This window comes from Apteryx mantelli, chromosome 17 (genome assembly GCF_036417845.1).
Source record: "Apteryx mantelli isolate bAptMan1 chromosome 17, bAptMan1.hap1, whole genome shotgun sequence".
Taxonomy (NCBI): Eukaryota; Metazoa; Chordata; class Aves; order Apterygiformes; family Apterygidae; genus Apteryx; species Apteryx mantelli.
In genome coordinates this window covers 2,517,208-2,537,028 of record NC_089994.1, presented here as the reverse complement: position 1 = coordinate 2,537,028, position 19,821 = coordinate 2,517,208, and the positions used below count along the sequence as shown (strand labels likewise).

Genomic DNA, 19,821 nt, shown 5'->3' with positions numbered 1-19,821 from the left:
GCCACCAGAACTTTAAAAACAACTCGGCGCTTCCCTCCTGGCTGTTTCTGTGTTTGCAGACTGCTGTGCTGCCATGGGCAATGTGCTTCCCTCCCCCCCAAATCAGGGAAGGTTGGAGTGGGCTGGAGCTTCTGCATGGCTGGAGGCCAGACTCATGTGTGCCGGCTGGAGAACAAGGAGGGACAGATTCACTCCACAATGAGGAGAGGGGAAATGAATCTTTGCTTCAGCCCTGCTCCTTGCTTCCAGGACTGCGAGAGATGAAGCCAAAGGAGCTCTGTGCCTTGCCAGCTTCCACAGCTGAGAGCTGCTTTTGGCCTTCTGCTCCTGGTACCCTTGCTGCATCCTGGGACATGTTCTTGGCCCCACCATGGGCATGACTGGGGACAGAAGCAGCAGAGGCTCCCAGTGTATTAATGAAGCTGAGGAGCACCTTGCTGCTGGACTCTGGGGTCCCAGGAGGCCTCAGTCTGTCCATGTCCCAGGAGGAAAAGTGCCAGGGGGCTGCTAAGGGCAGGACTTCCAGGTCAGGAATGTTCCCCCGAGCTCCTGCTCCTCCTTTGCAGTCAGGCCCTGACCTTGTGCCCGGGGCTGCAGCAGGTCTGGGGAAGGGGCCTCCATCCTGGGCCCTGGATCCGTCCCCCCCAAGTGTATCTGAGCTGGGACACCTAGGGCTCCGCAACTGCTGGCTGCGGGATGGTTCCTGAGGACGCGTTGTGTTGGTGTGAACAGGGAGGGGGGGGGGCTGGTGCCGCAGCCCCCTCGGGGCTGCACCAGGGCTGGGCCTGGCCTGGGCTGGGGGCAGAGCAGTGCCTCGGGGCGCCTTTCTGCGGGGGGCTTCCAGCAAGGGGCCGCTCGCAGCGCAGCCCCGGCGCTGGGGCCGGTATCCTCCCAGTGTGGCCTCAGCGCTGGCGGCAGCGCGGCCTCAGCGCCGTCCCGCTACAGCGCCACAGCCGGTCCCAGTACGGGCCCAGCGCGCCCCAGCCGCCCCCGCGCTGAGAAGCGGCCGGCGCGGCCCTGACTGACAGCCGGCTCCGCGCACTGACGGACAGCTCCCGCCCGGCGGCTCGCCCAATCACATCCCGGCGCAGGCAGCATAGCGCGGCCGCCCATTGGCGAGAGGGAAGGGCCCGCCCCCTTCCCCGCGCGGGGCCCAATGGGCGAGCGAGGAAGGGGCGTGGCGGCGCGGGGTTGGGCGGTGGCGGCGGCGGGGCGGGGCGGGTCGAGCCGCCGCCGTGGCCGGGCCGGGCGGCGCGGGGGAGCGGCCGCGCCGCCGCCGCAGCGCCATGGCCAAGAGCCGCGGGGGCGGCGGGCCCGGCTCGCCCGGCAGCCGCCGCGGCCTGGCCGGCACCCGCGAGAGCCTGGCGGCCGAGCCGGGCGGCGACGAGCTCAGCTCCCTCGGCTCCGACTCTGAGGTCAACGGTGGCGGCCCCGAGGAGCGGCGCGTCGACAAGTTCGGCTTCATCGTGGGCAGCCGCAGCACCGAGGGGCCGTGAGTGCCGGGCCGCGACCGGGGCTGGGGCGGGGGCGCTGGGCGGCCTGCGGGGCCGCGGGTAGCGGTACTGGGGCCGGGGAGCGGAGTGGAGGGGGCCGCACCGGTCCTAGCGGGGGGCCTCGAGCCCCGGGCCTCTGGGGAACGGTGCCTGGGGGGCCGCCCGGGAGCTCGGCGGTGCCCCTCAGCGGGGGAAAGGCCCGGCCCGGTGCCCACGGCCTGGCTCGGGTCCCCCTGGCCCCGACTGCCGGGGAGTGGGGGGCAGATGCTGCCCCGCTGTGCCGGCCCGGGCCCGGCGGTGGTCTCCTTTCCCGGGGGCAGCTCCTGCGGGGCTGGCGGCCCCGGTGCCTGCGCTGGCGCCTTCCCCGCCTCTCTCGGAGCCACGCTGCGGGCCGCGGCCGCCCCTCGGGGCCGGGTCCCTTCTGAAGGGGAGACGCGTTCCCGACACCCATCAACTCCCTTTGCCTCTGGGCCCTGTTTCACATGCTCTGGCTCTGCACGGCGGCAGTGGCGATGGGCCACTTGGGCCCCCGCACTGGGGCTGTGCAGAGATGGGGAGAGCCTCTGCTGAAAGGATTTTGCCCTAAAGGAGAGCAAAGTAGAAGACAAGCAATAAACATTTCCTCGTGCCTTCCACATTAGCGTGTGAGGCTTGCAAGTGGTGCCCGTGTGTCACCCAGGAGGAGACCCCAGCGTGATGCCCCCGTGGTGCGCTGTGCTGTGCCCCTGCCTGGCGGCATTGCAGCCGGCTCCCCGAAGCCGCTGCGTACAGCGAGCGGTGTGGGGGTGTTGGGGAAGCGCTGCACCTCGAGGAATCCAGAGTTCAGCTGTCAGCCAGCCCAACATCCCACGCAGGCCTGTCTCAAAGCTGGCTTGCAAAACACTGGTGCTCCAAGGCCAGCTTTGGCTCAGTGGCACCAAAATAAAAACAAACCAGTCCCTGTGGCTGGAGAGAAGTGAATTTTGGTCTCTGTTGAGCCTACAAAGAGAGACTCTTGGAAGGCACCAGTGTATGGTGATGTGGAGTTGTTGTTTGTTCCCAGTGCCTCTGTTTAGGCCGCTCCCGACATTGATCTGACGTTGCTCTGAGTGACTGAAGCTTGCTGGGCAGCGTTCCTGTCTCGTGCTGTAAATTGTTTAAATTCTCTTGGGGGAGTCACAGGAGCAGGATGGGAAGGATCCCCTGCCTTTCCCCAGCCTCCTATGCCTTGGTGCCAGCAACTAGCTGTGGACTCTCTGCTGCTCGGGGTTGGGACATCCTGTAGCGTTACTCGTGTCCATGGCCGAGCGTGAGGCTGGAGGAGCAATGCTCCCGGTCTGTGCGGATGGCTCTGCTGCTGCCTGGAGCAGCAGTGGGAGTCGCAATGGGAAAAAAGGCAGCAGAGAAAGTTAGGAGAGCCCCAAAAGCTGTTCCGGCTTTTCCTGTATCTCCTGAGGGAGGAGAGAAGAGGGGAAACGCACAGGGGCTGGAGCAGGCTCAGGGAGAGGCTGAAAGGCAGCGCGTGCCTTTGGCAGGGGGAGGCGCGAGGGAGGAATTGCTGAGTGCTGTAAGTAACGCCAAGGCCTGCTTGCTCCCCTTCCACTCGGTGATGTCAGTGTCTGGTTACCTTGAGGCCTGTTCTCATCCAAGCGCTGGATTCCTGCGTATTTTTGGCCATCGACTAACAGGGGAGGCTGTGGCGTTGTTTGGCTCTCCCGGGTGCTGGCTTCCTGCGAGGGAAACTCGTAGGCCGGTCGGGAACATCTGTAGCTGCTGGAAAAGCCAGTGGTTACCGGAGGGGCCACGGCAAGGAGGGGAGGGCGGCTGGTCTCTGCTTGCGGAGGAAGCCATCAGAGGAGCCTCCAGAAGGGGTCCCGCCCTCCCCTAGCCCCGCGCAGCTGATGGCAGGAGGAAGCGAGGCTGCTGAAGTCAGCTCCAAGCAGCGCCAGGCTTACGGGCGGCCAGCTGGGAGACAGGAGGGCTAGCAGCCCCGCTGGGCCTCCGCTGCGGGGCGGTGCTAGTTGCGAGGCACCCTGGAATGTGCCCCGGCCACCCCAGGTCCTGGGGAGCTGGTTTGGCGGCGTGTTTTTCTTCCTGGCAACAATGTTTTTGCAGCGACACCCAGAGAAACGAGGGATCAGACCTGGCTTGGGCAGGTGGCCAAGGTGGCAGCTTGATCCTCTCTATCCGTGGCCTTACCTAGGCCTGGCTCCCCTGCAATTTGCAGCCTTGCAAGACGCTCCCGGATGCCCTTGCGGCCGATGAGAGGCCGGCGTGACAGCCGATCCAGCCTGGCCCCTGGCCAGCAGAACCTAGCTGCTTACCCCCACCCTGGTGCGCATATTCTTAGCTCGTTTGTGAAGTTCCCCGAAGGTCAGAGGGATGCCGGGGCTGCACGCTGACGTGTCTGAGCACTCGTCCCTGCCTGCCTGCCTGCTCTGGTGTCAGTTGGGCCTCGTGCCTCAGTTTCCCCATCTCTGAGGAGCAAAGCACACCTCCCTCCCCTGTGCAGGAAGCCTTTTTAAACCAGAAGCCTGTGGGTGCTAGTTCTGCTCCCCCAGTGCTGGTGTCTAGGGAGAGAAGCCGCTGAAGGGTTGATTGCTTGGCTGCTGGGCAAGGTGCTTTGCTGTCTCGGTGACAGACCTCTTCTCTGCCTGCTGGGATCATGCTTAGCTAATTAATTTATGCACTTGGTGCTGTACGAAGTGGGAGGCACTTTCCTGGACGGAGGAGCTCTCCTGCCCACGGCGCCTGTAGCTGGAAGTGGCTGGCTTGCACATGCCCCTCTGAACGAACTGTCGCCTCTCGGGGTGTTTCTGAAGGCGCCAGGGTGGCAGCCCCATTACTCAGGTGGCCTCTGTGCAGACATGAGCGCAGGAGGATGTCGCTGCTGTCATCCAGCAGGTGTGGGCTGTCACTTGTGTTCGGGCTGCTCTGGCTGGGACGTGGTTCCTCCCGATGGCTTTCTTCTGCAGTTGCTTTACAGCCCTTTCTCCTTTGAGGCAAGAACAGCTTCCAGGAACAGTTGCAGCCGATCGGCTTCAATGCTGCTTCCTGCCCCCGGCCCTTCTCCGCACGCTTCTGGTCCGGTGCCACGTGTGCGGCGATACCAGCAGAAGGGGCTGGCTCCCTTCCCTGCCTTGTCACCCCCACTGGATTGGAGGGGGACCCACAGCATCACTGTCCCTTTGGGGGCTCAGCAGGCAGCAGCTCCCCCACATCAGAGCTCCTGGCCCTGGTGGCGAATGGCTGCTTGCAGAGTTGCTTTCGGTATGGTGGCTGCAGACACAGGGCACAGTCATCCAGGGGCCTGAGCTATCATCCTGGGAACCGAGCCTTCCTGCTGGCTCCCGCAGATGCGCTGGGCACGCAGCCCCATCCTGCCATCCCTCAGCGCTCTTACCTGCTCCCCAGCTGGCAGGGAGTGCATAAACAGGAGCACATAGCCTCCCTCCGTGGCCAGCAAAATCAAGGTTCCTCTAGTCAGAAAGGCTTTGGGGAAGAACCGGCAGGGTAAGCAGGACGTCCCAGCACCCTGAACAGGCCCTCTCGTACCTCCACGCAGCAGGCTTGCCCGTGCCCTGGAAGTGGGGAATGCTGGGCTCCGGGGTGCAGGCAGGCCCCAGTGCACCCGTTCTCCGGCCAGCCGGGGCGCAGGCTCCTACCTTCTTGCCAAGGAGTCCTTTGCTGCAAGCTCCAGCTGCTTCCGTGCAGGGGAGCTTCTGCCAGCTCCAGTCCACGGCTAGTGGAGCCAGGCTGGATTGGGGGCCCCTCTGCACCAGGCACTGGGCTCCCAGGGATGTGGGCAATAGCAGCCGGTGGCAGTACCCGATTCTGGTTTGCGGTTCTTGCCTCTGCTGCTGTGTTGGGCCTGGTGGCACTGAGAAGGGCTGAGGTGGGGGGGCTGTTGCCCGCAGGGTGGCATGATGCAGAGGAACAGGGCCTGGCCACCCTGCTGGCTGGGGGTGACGCCCTGGCTCTCTGCATACAGCCCCTAACACAGGAGGCAGGGTGGGAGAGGGGGATCCCTCCAGCCCATCTTGCACGACTCAGCCGTGGGCTGTGACAGCTGGCTGCAGTTCCCCGGCTTGGCCTGGAGCAGAGTGCACCCACTCCGTCCTCTCAGCCTCAGCCATCTGAAATGCCTTTGGTCCTTGCTCTGTGCCTGCTGCCAAGCAGGCATCAGCTGGTAACAGCTTCCAGTCTGGGCTGGCCCAGCTCCAGCGGGACAGCATCCAGATCCTGTATCCAGTGTCCAGAGCTCTTAAGCTTCCCACGCCTCTGAGAGCCCCAGCTCTTCCAGCAGCCCAGGCTCCTCCGGCATGGAGCCAGCGCTCGCTCCAGTCCCTGCGCTCTGCCGTAGCGCTGTGCACTGGGCTGCGCTCGCAGGAGAGCTGCCTTGGCGGGCAGCCGGGGAGCTGGCCATGCTGTGCCCTGCCGGCACTGGGGAAAGTGGGGTGGCTGCGCTGAGCAAGCAGATCCCTTCAGAGCAGGTTTGCTGCTTGAACCACACTTAAAAACCATTGTGCTTGGCCTGATCTGACCTTGCTGCTGTGGGTGGGACCTTGCAGGGGAAGGGCTTGGGCTGGGAGTGGGGCAGCACTGCCAGCTGGATGTGTCCCATTCAGCCCCAGGGAACTGGGCCAGCTGCACCCTTCCCTGGAGAGCTCGAGGGCTCTCCATGCTGCTTTTTGGCTGTAACAGCTCTTAAGACAGTGTGGTCTGGGTGGAGGCAAAGTTCACTGGCTTGTAGGTCCTCCAGCGATTGCACTGCCCCACAGCAGGCACCTGAGCTGCAGTGGGGCTGGGCACTGTTCAGGGCATTGCCCGTGGCAGCAGGAGCCCAAGGTGCTGGCTTTGCTCTTCCCGATCTGGGTGTGGGGGTCTTTCCCAGGTGGATGCTTGTGCTGCTGTGCTCAGGTTGGAAAGGCTCTGCCTGCTCCTAGGATTGGTGCAGCTGAGCCCAGGCAGCATGTATCACCCCAGCCAGGCCAGATCCACTCTTCTTTCCCCACTGGGGCTGCATGAAGGGACAAGGTGCCACCTTAGGCCACCACCTTTTTGGCAGTGGCTTGAATGGCATCAGAAGTCCTTGTGGGGAATCGATCACCTCCTGCCTCTGTGCACTGTGGAAGAGCTTCAACTTCATTAAAGTGGCCCATCTCTGCTGACGTCTTGAAGAAACTTCTGATCTCCCTGGGATAAGGACGCCAAGGGCCTGGCTGAGCTGTCCCTGCTGCTTGCAGGCCCCAGGGCTTCTGGCATCAAGGGACTCTTGCTGGAGCAAGCTGATGCTCGGGCCCACGTGGTGTTGGGGGCCTGGGGCAGCCAGCTGGGGCTGGGACGTGTGATCTGCTGCAGCCTGGCCATCCTAGAGCTGCCCTGTCATAGCATGGGTGCTGCACCAAGCTATGTGCCACGCATGGCTGGCTCAAGCAGCGCTATGAGCTGTCGCCTCTGTTCTCAGCTCCGAGGCTGAAAGGCCTCCGCGGGGGCTGCGTCACCCTGGCCCTCTCCTGCAGCTGATAAAAGGGAGAGGATGCCTGGTGTGGCATAAGCGTGTGGTTTTGTGGACTCTGCAGGCTGCGTGGGCCTGTGTGTGCCCGCTCGCGGGAAGCGGAGGCGGGGGAACGAGAGCAGCCTGGCGCTGGAGAGGCCAGGAAGCGCTGCGCTGGGTGAGGCCCTGCCGAGCTGACGTGGTGGCTCTCACTTGAGCAGAAGTGAGAGCTGGGCTGCAGCTCTCGGAGCTGAGCTGGTTTTTATTTCTTGCCATCTCCATGCAGGCTTTGGCTTTGACAGCAGCATCCTGTCTGGCTCGGCAGGGTTAAATTTTATTCCCGATCTAGGCTAAGCTGTTGCTGGAAAACACTTCCCTCCCTCCTGGGGGACCCTCGGCTGGGCTCAGAGCCAGGCTTGAAATAGTGCCAGGCTTTTCGGGTGCGAGTATAACCAGAACTGAGCAGATAACAAAGGCTGGAGTGCCGGGAGCTCAACAGCGGGGCACTTCTCGGAAAAGCCCATTTACAGCAATGCTCCCTCCGTGGGAGGGGGCTGCCCTATGGCTGCAGCTTTCTCCATGTGCAGTGAGTCTCCTCGCATGGGCATCTGAACTTGCTCAGCTTAGCTAATGGCTCTTAACATGCTCCCCTGGTTCCTTGGCTTCCCAGCAAGCCCTTCTTGCTGGACCTGGGTCCCCAGGGTTGCTCTGTCTCTCTGCCTTGCCGCACTGCCGTCCCATTTAATACCGTGGTGGGTGTAGTGCAGGCTGCTCTCCAGAGCTGAGAAACTGGGGGGGGGGACTATGTCAGGATGAGCGCTTCTCTGCTGCTGCCAAACTGAGACTAGTGGGACCCGCTTCTGCGGGCTGTGGCTTGTGCAGCGATCTCGCAGGTGATGAGCACTTCTGGCAGAGAGAGTCAAGTAGCTGCCAAAGTGTCAGCGCTCTCGAGCACGTCCTGTCCCTGCACAGCACTCCCAGGCAGTCCCATCCGACCTCCTGCCCCTGGGCACTGTGCCCAAGGGATGCTGCTGCTGTGGGGATAGAGCCCAGGCCACGATGGGCAGATTTCCCTGGCTCTGACCGGCAGGTTTGCCAGTTCTGGCTCCATCCCTCAGAGCTGTGACTGACGGCTCCTCGCTGTTCGGATCCTGCTGTGGTTCGTGGAGAAGAGCTGCGTGCAAGCTGTGCCGTGGCGAGGTGCATCAGCACCCGCTGATCTCCTTGGTGTTGTGGGGCTGGTACTGTAGATCCAGGGGCAGGTTGGGTCCAAGTGTGCTGCGGGGAGCACGCTGGGGTGCTGCTGGGGACAGGGGTGCTCCTGGGGTGTAGAGAGGGCCAAAGGCAGTGTTTGCTCCTTTGCTGATGGACATCTCTTCCTTTCACCCTGCAGGCTGGAGGAGGTGCCCCTGGAGGTGCTGAGGCAGCGTGAGTCCAAGTGGCTGGATATGCTCAACAACTGGGACAAATGGATGGCCAAAAAGCACAAGAAGGTAGGTGCCTGTAACCACGCTGTCCTCTGGGGCATGGCTAGGGCTGTCTCCCAGGGTCACTGGTGTGGCTGAGCAGGAGGGGGCAGGGAGGGATTTCTGGGTACAGCAATGTTCCCTTGAGGGTTTGGGGCAGTTACCTTGGCCAGTCTGCGTGTCACCAAGTCCCCAGAGGCAAACATATTACCTTCAGATGATGATGTTGGCTCAAACAGGCCAGTCCTCCCAGTGACACTCCTTATGGTGGGAGGCAAGTTAGAGGTTGGAACTGAGACTGAAGTTTGCATGTCCACAAGCCAGGCTGCTCCTGCCCATGTCTGTTCAAAGGAATCATCCCATGGCCAGCATCTGCTCCCTGCTGGGCTGGAGACTTCCTAGGGCTCATCTGGCTGCTGCTCTGGCTTGCAGGCAGCCATGGGAATTATTAGGTCATGGAAACTTCTGATCTGAGCATCTTGTAGACCAAAAAAAGCTCAGGGTAGGAAATGTTTGAGCCTGGTGTGTGTGCTGCTGGTCTACAAGGCAGGCCCCACAGGAGACAGATCATCAACCAGATGGGTTGTCCCCATCTCTTGGGTAGCGCTGGCTCAGTCCACACAGGACTGTGCTGGTGTGTTGGGTGCTCCCTGACCTCCTGAGCACAGGAAATGGGCAGAGATGAGATGCAACAGTGCTTGGGTTGCTGCAGTGTGTCTGTTGGAAGCAACGAGGCTGCTGGCTGGTGGGCCAGCCATGTCAGAGTGGCTGGAGGGCCTCCTTCTCCCCTCTTCCTGCTGGCAGTGCCTCTTGGCACTGCTCTGCACATCGTGCTCCCCGCCAGAGCAGCCTGCCATGCCTGTGTCACTCCTGGAGCACTGTCCCTGCTCAGTGCGTGGTGAACAACTGAGAATCCCTCCATTTCTTGGCTGCTTGCACTGGATTTCTGAGAGCTTTTCAGGATATGGCAGATGGGCAGTTTGTTCTGCAGACAGCTTCCACCGCTCTCCGTGTGGTCTTCTGCAAGGCAGTGTGGTCTCCAGACTGGGATGAATTATTCCAGACGCCCTATCTCTGGCAGGGGAGCTCCCCTGTGTTTGTGCTGAGGTCCTGTGGTGCTGCTGTGATGTGTGGTCTGTCTTGCAGCAAAATCGGTGCCTGGACTCCTGGGCGACTGAGCTGGAGCCCCTGAGGTCTGCCTCCAGAGAGCTGCTCCTTGCCTGGGGTGCCATGGCTGGCCTGCCTGTGCAGGGCTGTTAGGGAGGGTGCTGGGCCTGACCTCGGGCTGCTCTTGACAGTCCCTTCACCAAGCTAAAATGAGCCTGGCTGCTTTCATACTAAGCCATGCAGTTCAGCTCCTGGCACTTCTGCTCCAGAGGAGCTCCCCATGCCCCAGAACCCCACCCCCCCACCCCCATTGCTTTTCCATCTCCTGTTGCTTGGGGTTGGCTAATGGCCCAGGGATCTCTTGGGCAGGTTGGGGCTGAGCTTTGGGCCAGCTCCTTTCAGGCCTGGGCATGCACTAGCTCGCCCCTGCATAGCCCCAGGATCCTGAAACTCTCCATCCCTGGTCAGGATCCCACCAGAGCCATGACCCCATGTTCCTCATGTAGTTGACAGCCGCCAACACCATGTGATGGTCCTTTCCAGCCAGGCTGGAGAAGGGCAGATATGAGCAAGTGGGTCCTGCCTCTCCCACTGCTCTCCAGGGGCTGGCACTGTTCCAGGTGCTCTTTGCTTTTGGCATCCTTCAGGCCAGGTTTGTCCACAGTTCCCCAGAAGGGCACGGTGGGATCCTGGGGACCAGATACTCTGTATCCCCAGTGCAGGGGCAATGGCAGGACCCCGTGCAAAGTCAGTGTGGCTGAGTTGGCTTAGCCAAGGGCCTCACCTGTGCAGGGGAGCAATGTCCTGTGCCGAGGACTCGGCCGGTCCCCAAGTGCTGCCTGCTGCAGCCTGGCTCGTCCTCCCATTTGGCCCTGGCCATGCTGAGCCCAGCCAGCTGGAGAGGCTGCCAAACCAAAGCCACTCTTGCTCCCAGCAACGGGGTTTCCTTCCTGCCCACTTGGCCAGCAAGAAGGGGAGCCGGCTTGAAAAGGAGCTGTCAGCGGTGGAGGAGCTGCCTGCAGCCGCCCTGGGCATTGCCTGCTGCGTTTCCTGTTAGCACAAAGGCCATGCGGGGACCGGGGCCTGCCCTGGTAAACAGCGGTGCTGCAGGGAGAGAGCACAGGCCATTCCAGGAATGCGTGTGTGGGGCTGGTACATGGCATTATGGCCACCATGCATCAGGCTGCTTGGAAACACAAATGCCCACTACCAGGTTACACTGGCAAAAGGGGAAAATGAGCTCTGGCCAGTCAGGAGAGGCCCACGACCGCTAGTGCTGAGCAGAGAGCTGGGGCTGGAGTGGGTTGGCTGGTGCTCTGGCTCCCTGCCAACCTGTCATCAAGGCTGTCTGGGGCTTCCCGCTGCTCTTTGGGAAGGTGGCCATGTCTGGGAGCGAACCTGGCTCCTGGTCTGCCCCGCAGGACGGCGGAGCAGGGAGGCCTTGGGAGCCATCAGCTGTGGCTCACGGAGCCCTGGCACATCTTGGGTACTTGGCACATTGCCCGCAGGTGGGGACACGAGGCACAGAGGCTGTGGCACGTGCTGGGTTTTTGCAGAGCTTTATGCTGAGCAGCTGTGCTGAAGCACAGGTCTCGTTGGTCCCTACCTTGCTGCGAGCCCTGGCTGAGGACTTGGAGCTGGCACTGCTGCTTCCCCAGGAGCAGCGGAGTTGGAAGAGGACATCCTGGGGCCTCCGGGTTCTGTGCCTGTGCTGCCAGCGCTCTGGGGCCACGCTCAACTGGCAGCAGCCTGCCAGGGCATGGGGCCGAGGCAGCTTGCAGGTACATCCCAGCTGGCAGCCTGGCAATGCTTTCAGGGTCAATGTTGCACTGATCCACTTGGTTTCTTTGAGACCTTCACAGCACCCCACAGTCCTCTCTGGAGAGCCTGTCGTGGGCTGTGGCAGCGGCCTGCTGGCCACGTTCCTGCCCCACACTGTGGCTCTGGGGAAGGACATGGCCTGGCTCTGACCTGCTGGGGCACTGGCGGTGGCAGGGTTAAGTGAGCTACGCTCCCTGCTGCGGGGTTGGCATGTGCGCTGCCCTGCCTGGACTTTGGTCCTGGCCGGTGCCCTGTGCCAAGGAAACCTGGAGCTGATTGTAGGCATGGAGCCGGCCTGAGGGGCCTCATAAGCCAGCCCTGCTTGGAGCTGGGGCCCCTGGGGTTAGGCCTGCTCTTTTGTCCAGGGTGCACGGGTGGAAAGGCTGAGGCGCTCAGCAGGGCACGTCTCCCCGATCTGCACAGCCACCCTGACGTTTGGGCCTGATGGGTGATGCTGGGGGGCCGAGGAGCTCTCTCCTCTGTCAGCTGCCCCTGCATTGCCCTGCCCCAGGAGCAGGGCAGCAGAGAGCTCACTTGCGCTGCTCCCCTGCATCCCTGGTGCTTCCCATGGGCCGTGTCTAGATAGGGAGGAAACCACACTCTCTCCACCTTGGCTCTGGATTTGCTTTTCCAGCCTTAAGTGGCATCGTGCTTTCAGGCAGAGCTGGGCTTTTTTGGAGCTGTTTGCAAGGTGCAAGCCCTTGGCTCAGCTCCTGGCACGCATCTCCAGCTCCCTCTTGCTGCTCTGGCTGGCATCCAGGCTGCTGTGCTGGGGAGAAGAGTGTGAGCAGACCCCAGGCTGCCTGGCCACACGTTTGCCCTGAGATCCCTAGGGGCTCTAAATACAGGGCCACGTGCCATCCCTGTTGGTCTGCGCAGCACCAGCCACCTTTGTGGTACCCGTGGCTGGGCATCCTTTCTGCTGGGATGTGAGGACATGTCCCCTTGTCGGACACGGGGAGGCAGCAGCTGACCAGCCTGCCGCTGCGGTGCGATCCCCGGCTGGCTGGGTCTGGCTGCCGTCTTGCTCCAGGGACCTCTTTGCCCTGTGTTGCTCCCCTCTTGATGGCTGCGCGTTGCTCTCCCCCGCAGATCCGGCTGCGGTGCCAGAAGGGGATCCCACCCTCGCTGAGGGGCCGTGCCTGGCAGTACCTCTCCGGGAGCAAAGTCAAACTGGAGCAGAATGTCGGCAAATTCGATGTAAGCCCGGCCACGGTCCTTCCCACACCTGAACCTCCTTGGAGGGGATGCTGGTGGGACTGGGGGTGCGCTGGAATGCTTGGCTCCTGCTCTCTCCAGGGTTGAGGTGTCTGCTGGGGTCCTGAATGCTGCCTGGGGGCAAGGGGTCCTGCTTGCCCCAGTGGGACCCGCAAATGCATCTTGAGGCCAACCAGGTGGGAATGACACGTCCACGTCTGTGCTGCTGCATGGCCCCCTCCTCTCCCTGGCTTTGGGGTTCCCCCTTGCCTCTCTAGGCCTCACAACACCCCTTCTCATTTTCAGCCTGCAGCCAGGGGCTCTGGGGAAGGCGATCAGCAAGGGAATGGGGCCACACTGCTCTGGGTGAGATGGAGCAGAACATACCACCCTGTACGGCACTGCTCACCCTGCCCTGCAGCAGGGACTGGGTCCCCGATCTCGGCCCGCACGTTTTGGCAGCCCTTGCCTTGGGACTGGGTGTGCTGGGCTGTGCCAGCACACGAGGGGTCTTTGGCCTGCAGGAGAAATAGCCCCTGGGAGAGCTGGCTTGGGGCAGGGGCACATGCGTCCTGCCAGCAGCCCCAGGCCAGTGTGGCGGCTGAGCAGCAGAGGTGGAGCAGGCGTGTGGGGCTGGGGAGGCCCGTGGAGCCCAGCCTTTGACAGGGCTTGCTGGGCCGGGCTGTGACCTGCCAGGGCTTGTGTGCAGGGCAGGGCCAGGCCTGGCCTCATGGCCGCTCTGCTAGCTGCCTTCTCCTTACCGTAGACCCTGCATGCTGGCATGGTGGTGCAGCAGGCCTGGCAGCACCAAGGTTCATCTGAGCCCTCTCTTCCCCAGGAGCTGGATCTCCTCACGGGAGACCCCAAGTGGTTGGACGTGATCGAGCGGGATCTCCATCGGCAGTTCCCTTTTCATGAGATGTTTGTCTCACGCGGAGGCCACGGGTAAGTGGAGCTGCCTCACGTCCAGTCCTCAGCAGCCGATGGACCGGCACCTTGTGGCACATGGTGTCTGTCCCAGCTTGCAGAGCCACGCTCGATTCCTTGTGCAGTGTCACCCTATCTTGCACCCCCAACTCGCAGGGCATCCTCAGGGGCTCCAGGTGTGGGCTGAGAACAGGTCAGCTTTCCAGGCGCTTGGTTCCTGGGTCACTGCCATCAGCACCAGCTCTGAAACTCCAGCAGGGTGGGCATTGCTGCAGCAGGAAGGCAGATGGTGGAGGATGGAGATGACCGATCATGGTTTCTGCGTCACCTGAGAAAAGCAGAGCGTGGCAGGTCCCTGCATGTCTGCACCCCTGTGCTTGCAGCCAGCTCCCTGCCTGGCCGTGGCTGCCTGAGAGATCCTTTCCCCCACCCTGAGCCAGCATCCCTAGCGGGAGCAGCAGCACTGAGAGACGGATTGGCTCCCTGCCCCATCTGTTGGGACTCTGCCAGGGCATTTCTGCAGCCTGTGGGAGCTGCTAGTTTGGCTGGGAGCAAAGCAAGGCTTTCGGTCAGGCTCCATCTTTGGACTCTTCCCGGAGACCCACCAAGGGCTGCCTGTCCCTAGGCTCTGTGGGGGGAGGCTGTTGGGCTCTGTCCATGCTACCTCTCCACCTCTCCCTTGCTCCGGTGTCTTTGCAGGCAGCAGGACCTGTTTCGGGTGCTGAAGGCCTACACGCTGTACCGCCCGGAGGAGGGCTACTGCCAGGCCCAGGCCCCTATCGCTGCTGTGCTGCTCATGCACATGCCAGCTGAGGTATGAGCACACGGTCAGGAGGATAGGCAGCCCTGGGGAGACACGGCAGCTAGAGACCTGGGACTGGTGGGAGGGTGCAGGACGCTTTGGGGTGGTGCCGTGGAAGCAGAGGCACCTGCTGATGGGCAGGGTGCTCACAGCACCACCTGAGCCAAGCTCCAGGCTCCCACTCCCTGTGTCTGTGGACCTGGGGGCTGCCCAAGTGTCTCCCTGCTCAGGGTAACTGAGGCTGCGTTTGCAGCATAGGGTGCTTTATGGAGCACCCTTCCTTCAGCATCCTCTCCTGCCGAGACCAGAACAGAGGTGGGTGAACCCCTACGCTGCCTCCTCACGCATGCCTGGGACGTGATGCCCAGCCTGGCTTGTGCGACCGGTTTGCCCCGAAGCTCGGCCAGTGCAGGGAAGTGCCCTTCAGCCCAGGTGTGCTCTGCCTCCTCCTGCCAGAGCAGAGTCTCCTTCTCCCTCTCTCTTGTCCCTTGGAGCAAGGTGGGGACTGCAGGGTTGCCCCCAGGGGCACAGGAGGCGTCTGGGCGCTCACCCGCTGTGTCTCGGCTTGCAGCAAGCGTTCTGGTGCCTGGTGCAGATCTGCGAGAAGTACCTCCCTGGCTACTACAGTGAGAAGCTGGTGAGTGAAGGGCTGGCAACGCCTTTGGGGGTGGCAGGGGCTGGAACTGTCTGCAGGCCACGAGCTCCCCCAGTTCCTTACCCCAGTGGAAGAAGGGGCACAGAGGGGAGCGCTCCCATGGGCTCCATGTGGTGCCAGGGCCCCATTGGCACTCAGCAGTGAGGGATGGGAGGGTCAGTGTGTCTTCGCTGCTGGCATCCATGGGGCACAGCTCCAGTCCCTTAACCTGACCTGGAGATTATTCTGCTCTTCCTCTCGGTCTGGGGTGCTGGGGCGAGAGCTGAGCACTGGGGACCTGACCCCTGGGGCGAGGGGTGCGCTGGGAGCTGGGGCTAACCCGCTCGCTGTGGAGCTCAGTGCTGATGCTGTCCCTGCAGGAGGCCATTCAGCTGGATGGGCAGATCCTCTTCTCACTGCTGCATAAGGTCTCGCCTGTGGCCTACAAACACCTGAGCAAGCAGAAGATCGACCCCATCCTCTACATGACAGAGTGGTTCATGTGCGCCTTCTCCCGCACACTGCCCTGGAGCTCTGTGCTGCGCGTCTGGGACATGTTCTTCTGCGAAGGTAGGAGCTATTCCTTGCCGTGCTCCTCTTCCTGATGGGGTTTTAGCTACAGCGTGGCAGGGGGCAGAGATGCCCTCCTCCTTTGGTGTCCCTGTGCCCATGGGCAGTCGGCAAGCCCCCCCAGGCCCAAGGAGGGCACTCGTGGTTGCAGCCAGAGCACTGCGACGGGTGGCTGGCTGCTTGCTTGTGTCTGGCAAGTGGGAGCAGGTGAAGGTTTGAGGAAACTGTGCTCCTGGCGTAGAGACCAAGCTGTGTATGTGGGGTCTGGTGGGGAGCTAGAGGGCACATTCATGTCTGTCTTAATACACAGAGGCTGTAATCTGCTCTGGACCCCGAATGCCATCTTTTGTCCTGACTGTTAGCAGAATGAGGACTGCATCCCCCCACGTGCTGTGTCCCAGTGCTGCCTGGGTACTGACAGCCCCCACTCAGCTTTGCCTTCCCTTGCTCCGCTCCTTCCCAGGCTGGGGTTGCTCCTCTGCAGCAGATGGTGTAGTGCAGGGTCTGTCCTGTGCCCAGTGCATTCAGCAGGTCACTGCGGTGCTGGTGCCCTGGCCTCCCAGCCTGGGGTTGGGGAGCAGCTCTTACAGGGAAGTGCCCCAGCACATGCAATTCCCTGGTTGTCTCCAGCTGAGTATCCCCAAGCAAGCCTGAACTCGGAGCGGCTCCTGGATGCTTCCTGGTACGCAGTGAGAGCAGCTGCTCCTGGGATCAGCACAGCTCCAGGCACCATGTTACAGGCAGAGCAGCTGCTGCTGGGGCCCAGATGGGCTGCAGGATCCATCCAACATTTGGCTGGGATTAAGGGGAGCTTGGTGCACATAAGACTGGGACAGCAGGGCAGACCTACACCTGGAGTGTCCCTTTGCCTCAGCAGCCGCCCCAGCACACCACAAGGCTGAGCAGACTGTGTCACATCATGCTCGGTCCATGGTTGTCATCGGGCCTGTTGGGAGGTCCTTGGGAAAGAAGGCTGCACAGAAGCATCAGACAGGATGTGGTGGCAGTGTCACCCCCTCCCTGCTGGTGCCTCGCTGCCTCACCTCCCCCCTTCCAGGGGTGAAGATCATCTTCCGGGTTGGCCTTGTGCTGCTCAAACACACTCTGGGCTCCTCGGACAAGCTCAAGTCCTGCCAGGGCCAGTATGAGACCATGGAGAGACTGCGAGCCCTCAGCCCCAAGATCATGCAGGAGACCTTCCTGGTTCAGGAGGTGAGGTGCTGGGGAGGGGGGGGAACCCAGTCCACCCACTAGGCTGGACTGCCCCTTGGTGGGCAGAGCTTGCACAGTGCAATGGCAGGGGTTCCTGGGCACCTGCCCCAAAAGGCCTGGCTTAGGAGTCGGTTCTGTCCAGGGGTGGTATCCCGCACACTGCCAGAGCAGCTCCACTGCAGAGCCAACCCCCTGTGGCACTGTTGCTGTTCGGTCCCCGTCAGGCTGGGGTGGCCTTCAGAGGCCTGTGTCACGGGGAGATGCTGATGGCACGAGTCTCTGTCCCTGCCAGGTCATCGAGCTGCCTGTGACGGAGCGGCAGATCGAGCGGGAGCACCTGATCCAGCTGAAGAAGTGGCGGGAGATGCACGGGGAGCTGCAGTGCAAGTCCCCCCCGCGCCTCCACGGTGCCAAGGCCATCAGCGACGCAGAGCCCCCCACCCGCAAGGCACTGGAGCCCGTGCCCTCCATCATCGTTCCCCCCGGGCCAGCCCCCGTGCCCAAAGCCCGCAAGAGCAAGGAGAAGAGCCGAGAAAAGAGCCTGGGCGGTCCCGCCAATGGCCCCGGAGCTGAGGGCAACGGGGCGCCCGTCTCCACCCGGGAGCTCCTTCACCCCCAGGTCTCCCCCCACCACCAGTCCAAGGAGAGTCTGAGCTCCCGGGAGAGTGAGGACACGTATTTGTAGGGCCGGCACGTTGCTGGGCCCGCACACCCCGGGCAGGCCGGGCTCAGCTGGGCTGTGCACGTGCCTGGGCTGAAGGACACTATTCCCTCCACAGTTGAGGGAGGGAGGGGAAGGGGGCTGTGTGTGGGGACCTGTGGGTCCTGATGGCCTGGGGCCTCTGGGCTGGAGGGATGCAGATGGGCTGATGCCCTGTGGGGCTGGGCTGGCTGCTATGGGACTGTGGGGGTGCAGGGACCACAGGGGCACCCACTCAGGGCAGATGAGCTGTGGTCCCACAGGGCCATCTGTGGGAGCTCAGCCAGGCATGTGCTGACAGCAGGCCACACTCTGCCCTGGGTGCTGTGCTGTCCCCACCCTGGCAGGGTGCTGGCACTGCGAGTGGTGGGAGCCCTGGCATGAGGTGTGGAGGGCCATGGGGTGGCTGAGCCACCCGAGCTCCTGTGCTGCTCGGGGGCTAGGCTGTCCCTCGGGATGTTCTCCCATCCTAGAGCTGTCCCATCACCCTCCCCAGCCCCTCAACCCATGTCCCGCAGGGTCCCTCCTGCAGTCACTGGTCCCTGGGCTTTATCCTGCCAAGCCCATGCTGGTTGGGGCAGACCCCAGACCCAATTCCCAAGCACTTGTGCCTCATACAGCGGGACTGGGGGTACATGAGGAGCTGGGGGGACTGGCTGCCCTGCTCCTCTTTATCTAGCGAGGATGTATTAAGCTGTAGCCCAATATGTAGTACCGAATTTACCTATTCACTGAGCCTATTTATTGTTCCTCGGTGGCAGCAACGGTTGCAGGACAGAGGCTGAGGCTGGGAGCTGCGGATGGGGTTTGCGAGAGGCAGCAGAGTTGGGTGCCAGACGGTGACTGCGGGTCCCTGGGCTCCTGTGGCGTGGAGCAGTGCTGGCCTCGCCGCCAGGCTGGGGCTGCGGCGGTGCCTTGCCCGCAGGAGAGCACTAATGGTGCTGGGCCTTTGCTTGTGGCCGCGTCTCCCTGCGGGAAGGAAGCGCCCCTGGGCTGGGGCTCTCGTGTTGCCCCCCTGCTGCAGCCCTGCCTGTGCTGGTGGCTGCAGCGCTGCCACCCTGCAGGCTGCGGCGGAGGGGAGGTGTAGGGTGGCCCGTCAGGTGCTCGCAGCCCCATCCCTTGCTCGCGCACATAACCACCTTCCTTGGCCGGGTGCCCCCAGGTGCAGCGCTGGCAGGGGTTCCCCCCCTCTCACACACACACACACACGCACACACACACACACACACTCTCTCTCTCTCTCTCTCTCTCTCTCTCTCTCTCTCTCTCTCTCTCTCTCTCTCTCTCTCTTTCCCCCCCCCCCCTCCAAGGGCTGGGGGCGACTTTGTAAAATAAAGTGGTAAAAATCATTTTGTACAAAGGGTAAATAAAGCAGGATTGTGTAAAGGCGCAGCATGTGCAGCTCCCTGGGCCTGTGCTGGGTCCCCCCATCTCCCATGCCTTTTCTGGGCCCCCCCAGCACCAGCCGGGGCTGGCGTGGCACGGCGGCAGCGCTGCCTGGGCAGGCAGTGAGCCCCCAGGTCTTCTGCATGGGGCTCTGCTGCCCTCAGCCCTGCATCCCTGCAGGGACACCAGGCAGGTTGAGCGAGTCGCTGTGAGTCCCTGGGCGGATGAACTGTCCCCGAGCCCAGCGGTGATGCATAGCCAGGCCCCTTCCTGCTCATGGGCTGCCGAGGCAGAGTGACCGCAAGCTGCCGTGCCGCACCGGCCTCGCTGTCTCTCAACTGACTGGCTGGGCTGCCCTGCCCCAGGCGAGTGACGTCCCCTGGGGCTGCTGCTGCTCGACTGTGAATAGTTGAGCTGAGACCTGCTGCGCTCGTGACTGCCCTCCTGCTCCACAGCAGGGGCTGTCTCCAACCTTGGCCATGCCGAGACCGTGGGTGCTGGCTAAGCTGGGATAACCCAGGCAGCCTGGGATGCCACCCTCTGAAACCCGACTGTGGCGGGGGCTGTGCAGGCAGCACGAAGCGCCATTCCCAAAGCCTGGTATTGCACCCACACTCAAGCTCTGCCACGCAGTTACGGGGGACGTCCCCCGGGGCCGAGCGCATCAGCACAGGGGGACAAGGCGGTGCCGGGGGTGAACCGAGTCGCTTTGGAAATGTGGGAGAAGGCAGGTGCCGCCATGCCCAGCACTTCTGCACCAGCAGCACTGGGCAGGCAGGGGCTGGCCCCTGCTCCGGCACAGCCTCCCCAGCAGCTTTTGGGGGACGAGGTGTCCCCCAGGCTGCAGGAGGGCTGGAACCTGCGGCCGTGGGGTGGGAAATCCCCCCCGTGTCTGCTGTGGGGTTGCAGCGGCCACTGAGATCTCTGCCCTTTCCAATTTCACAGGCACCATTATTTTTTTCTCCAGGTTTCCCTCAAATTCCCAGGGAAAAATAGGTGCGTGAAATTTTCCCGCTGCCTGAACAGCTTC

General features: G+C 62.7%; 1 protein-coding gene across 2 annotated transcripts; it reads left to right on the top strand.

The window, feature by feature from the left end:
• Nucleotides 1-1,277: 1,277 nt before the first annotated feature.
• On the top strand, nt 1,278-18,791 carry TBC1D10A (TBC1 domain family member 10A). Of its 2 annotated transcripts, XM_067307030.1 has the most exons (9): nt 1,278-1,492; nt 8,363-8,462; nt 12,456-12,563; nt 13,399-13,505; nt 14,187-14,301; nt 14,861-14,926; nt 15,304-15,493; nt 16,551-16,705; nt 16,998-18,791. In XM_067307030.1, the coding sequence occupies exons 1-9, from the start codon at nt 1,287-1,289 to the stop codon at nt 17,388-17,390; spliced, it is 1,440 nt and encodes a 479-aa protein (XP_067163131.1). In that variant the 5' UTR covers nt 1,278-1,286; the 3' UTR covers nt 17,391-18,791. The 2 variants fall into 2 exon arrangements, with proteins under 2 accessions (XP_067163131.1, XP_067163132.1); XM_067307031.1 differs by lacking the exon at nt 16,551-16,705 and having other exon boundaries at nt 16,998-17,360.
• The last annotated feature ends 1,030 nt before the right edge of the window (nt 18,792-19,821 follow it).

Excerpts from the sequence above, each read along its gene's own strand:
- TBC1D10A (XM_067307030.1), top strand. The coding sequence starts at position 1,287 with ATGGCCAAGAGCCGCGGGGGCGGCGGGCCCGGCTCGCCCGGCAGCCGC. Across the intron at positions 8,463-12,455 it reads TGGCCAAAAAGCACAAGAAG|ATCCGGCTGCGGTGCCAGAA; the intron begins GTAGGTGCCTGT and ends TCTCCCCCGCAG. Across the intron at positions 16,706-16,997 it reads AGACCTTCCTGGTTCAGGAG|GTCATCGAGCTGCCTGTGAC; the intron begins GTGAGGTGCTGG and ends TGTCCCTGCCAG.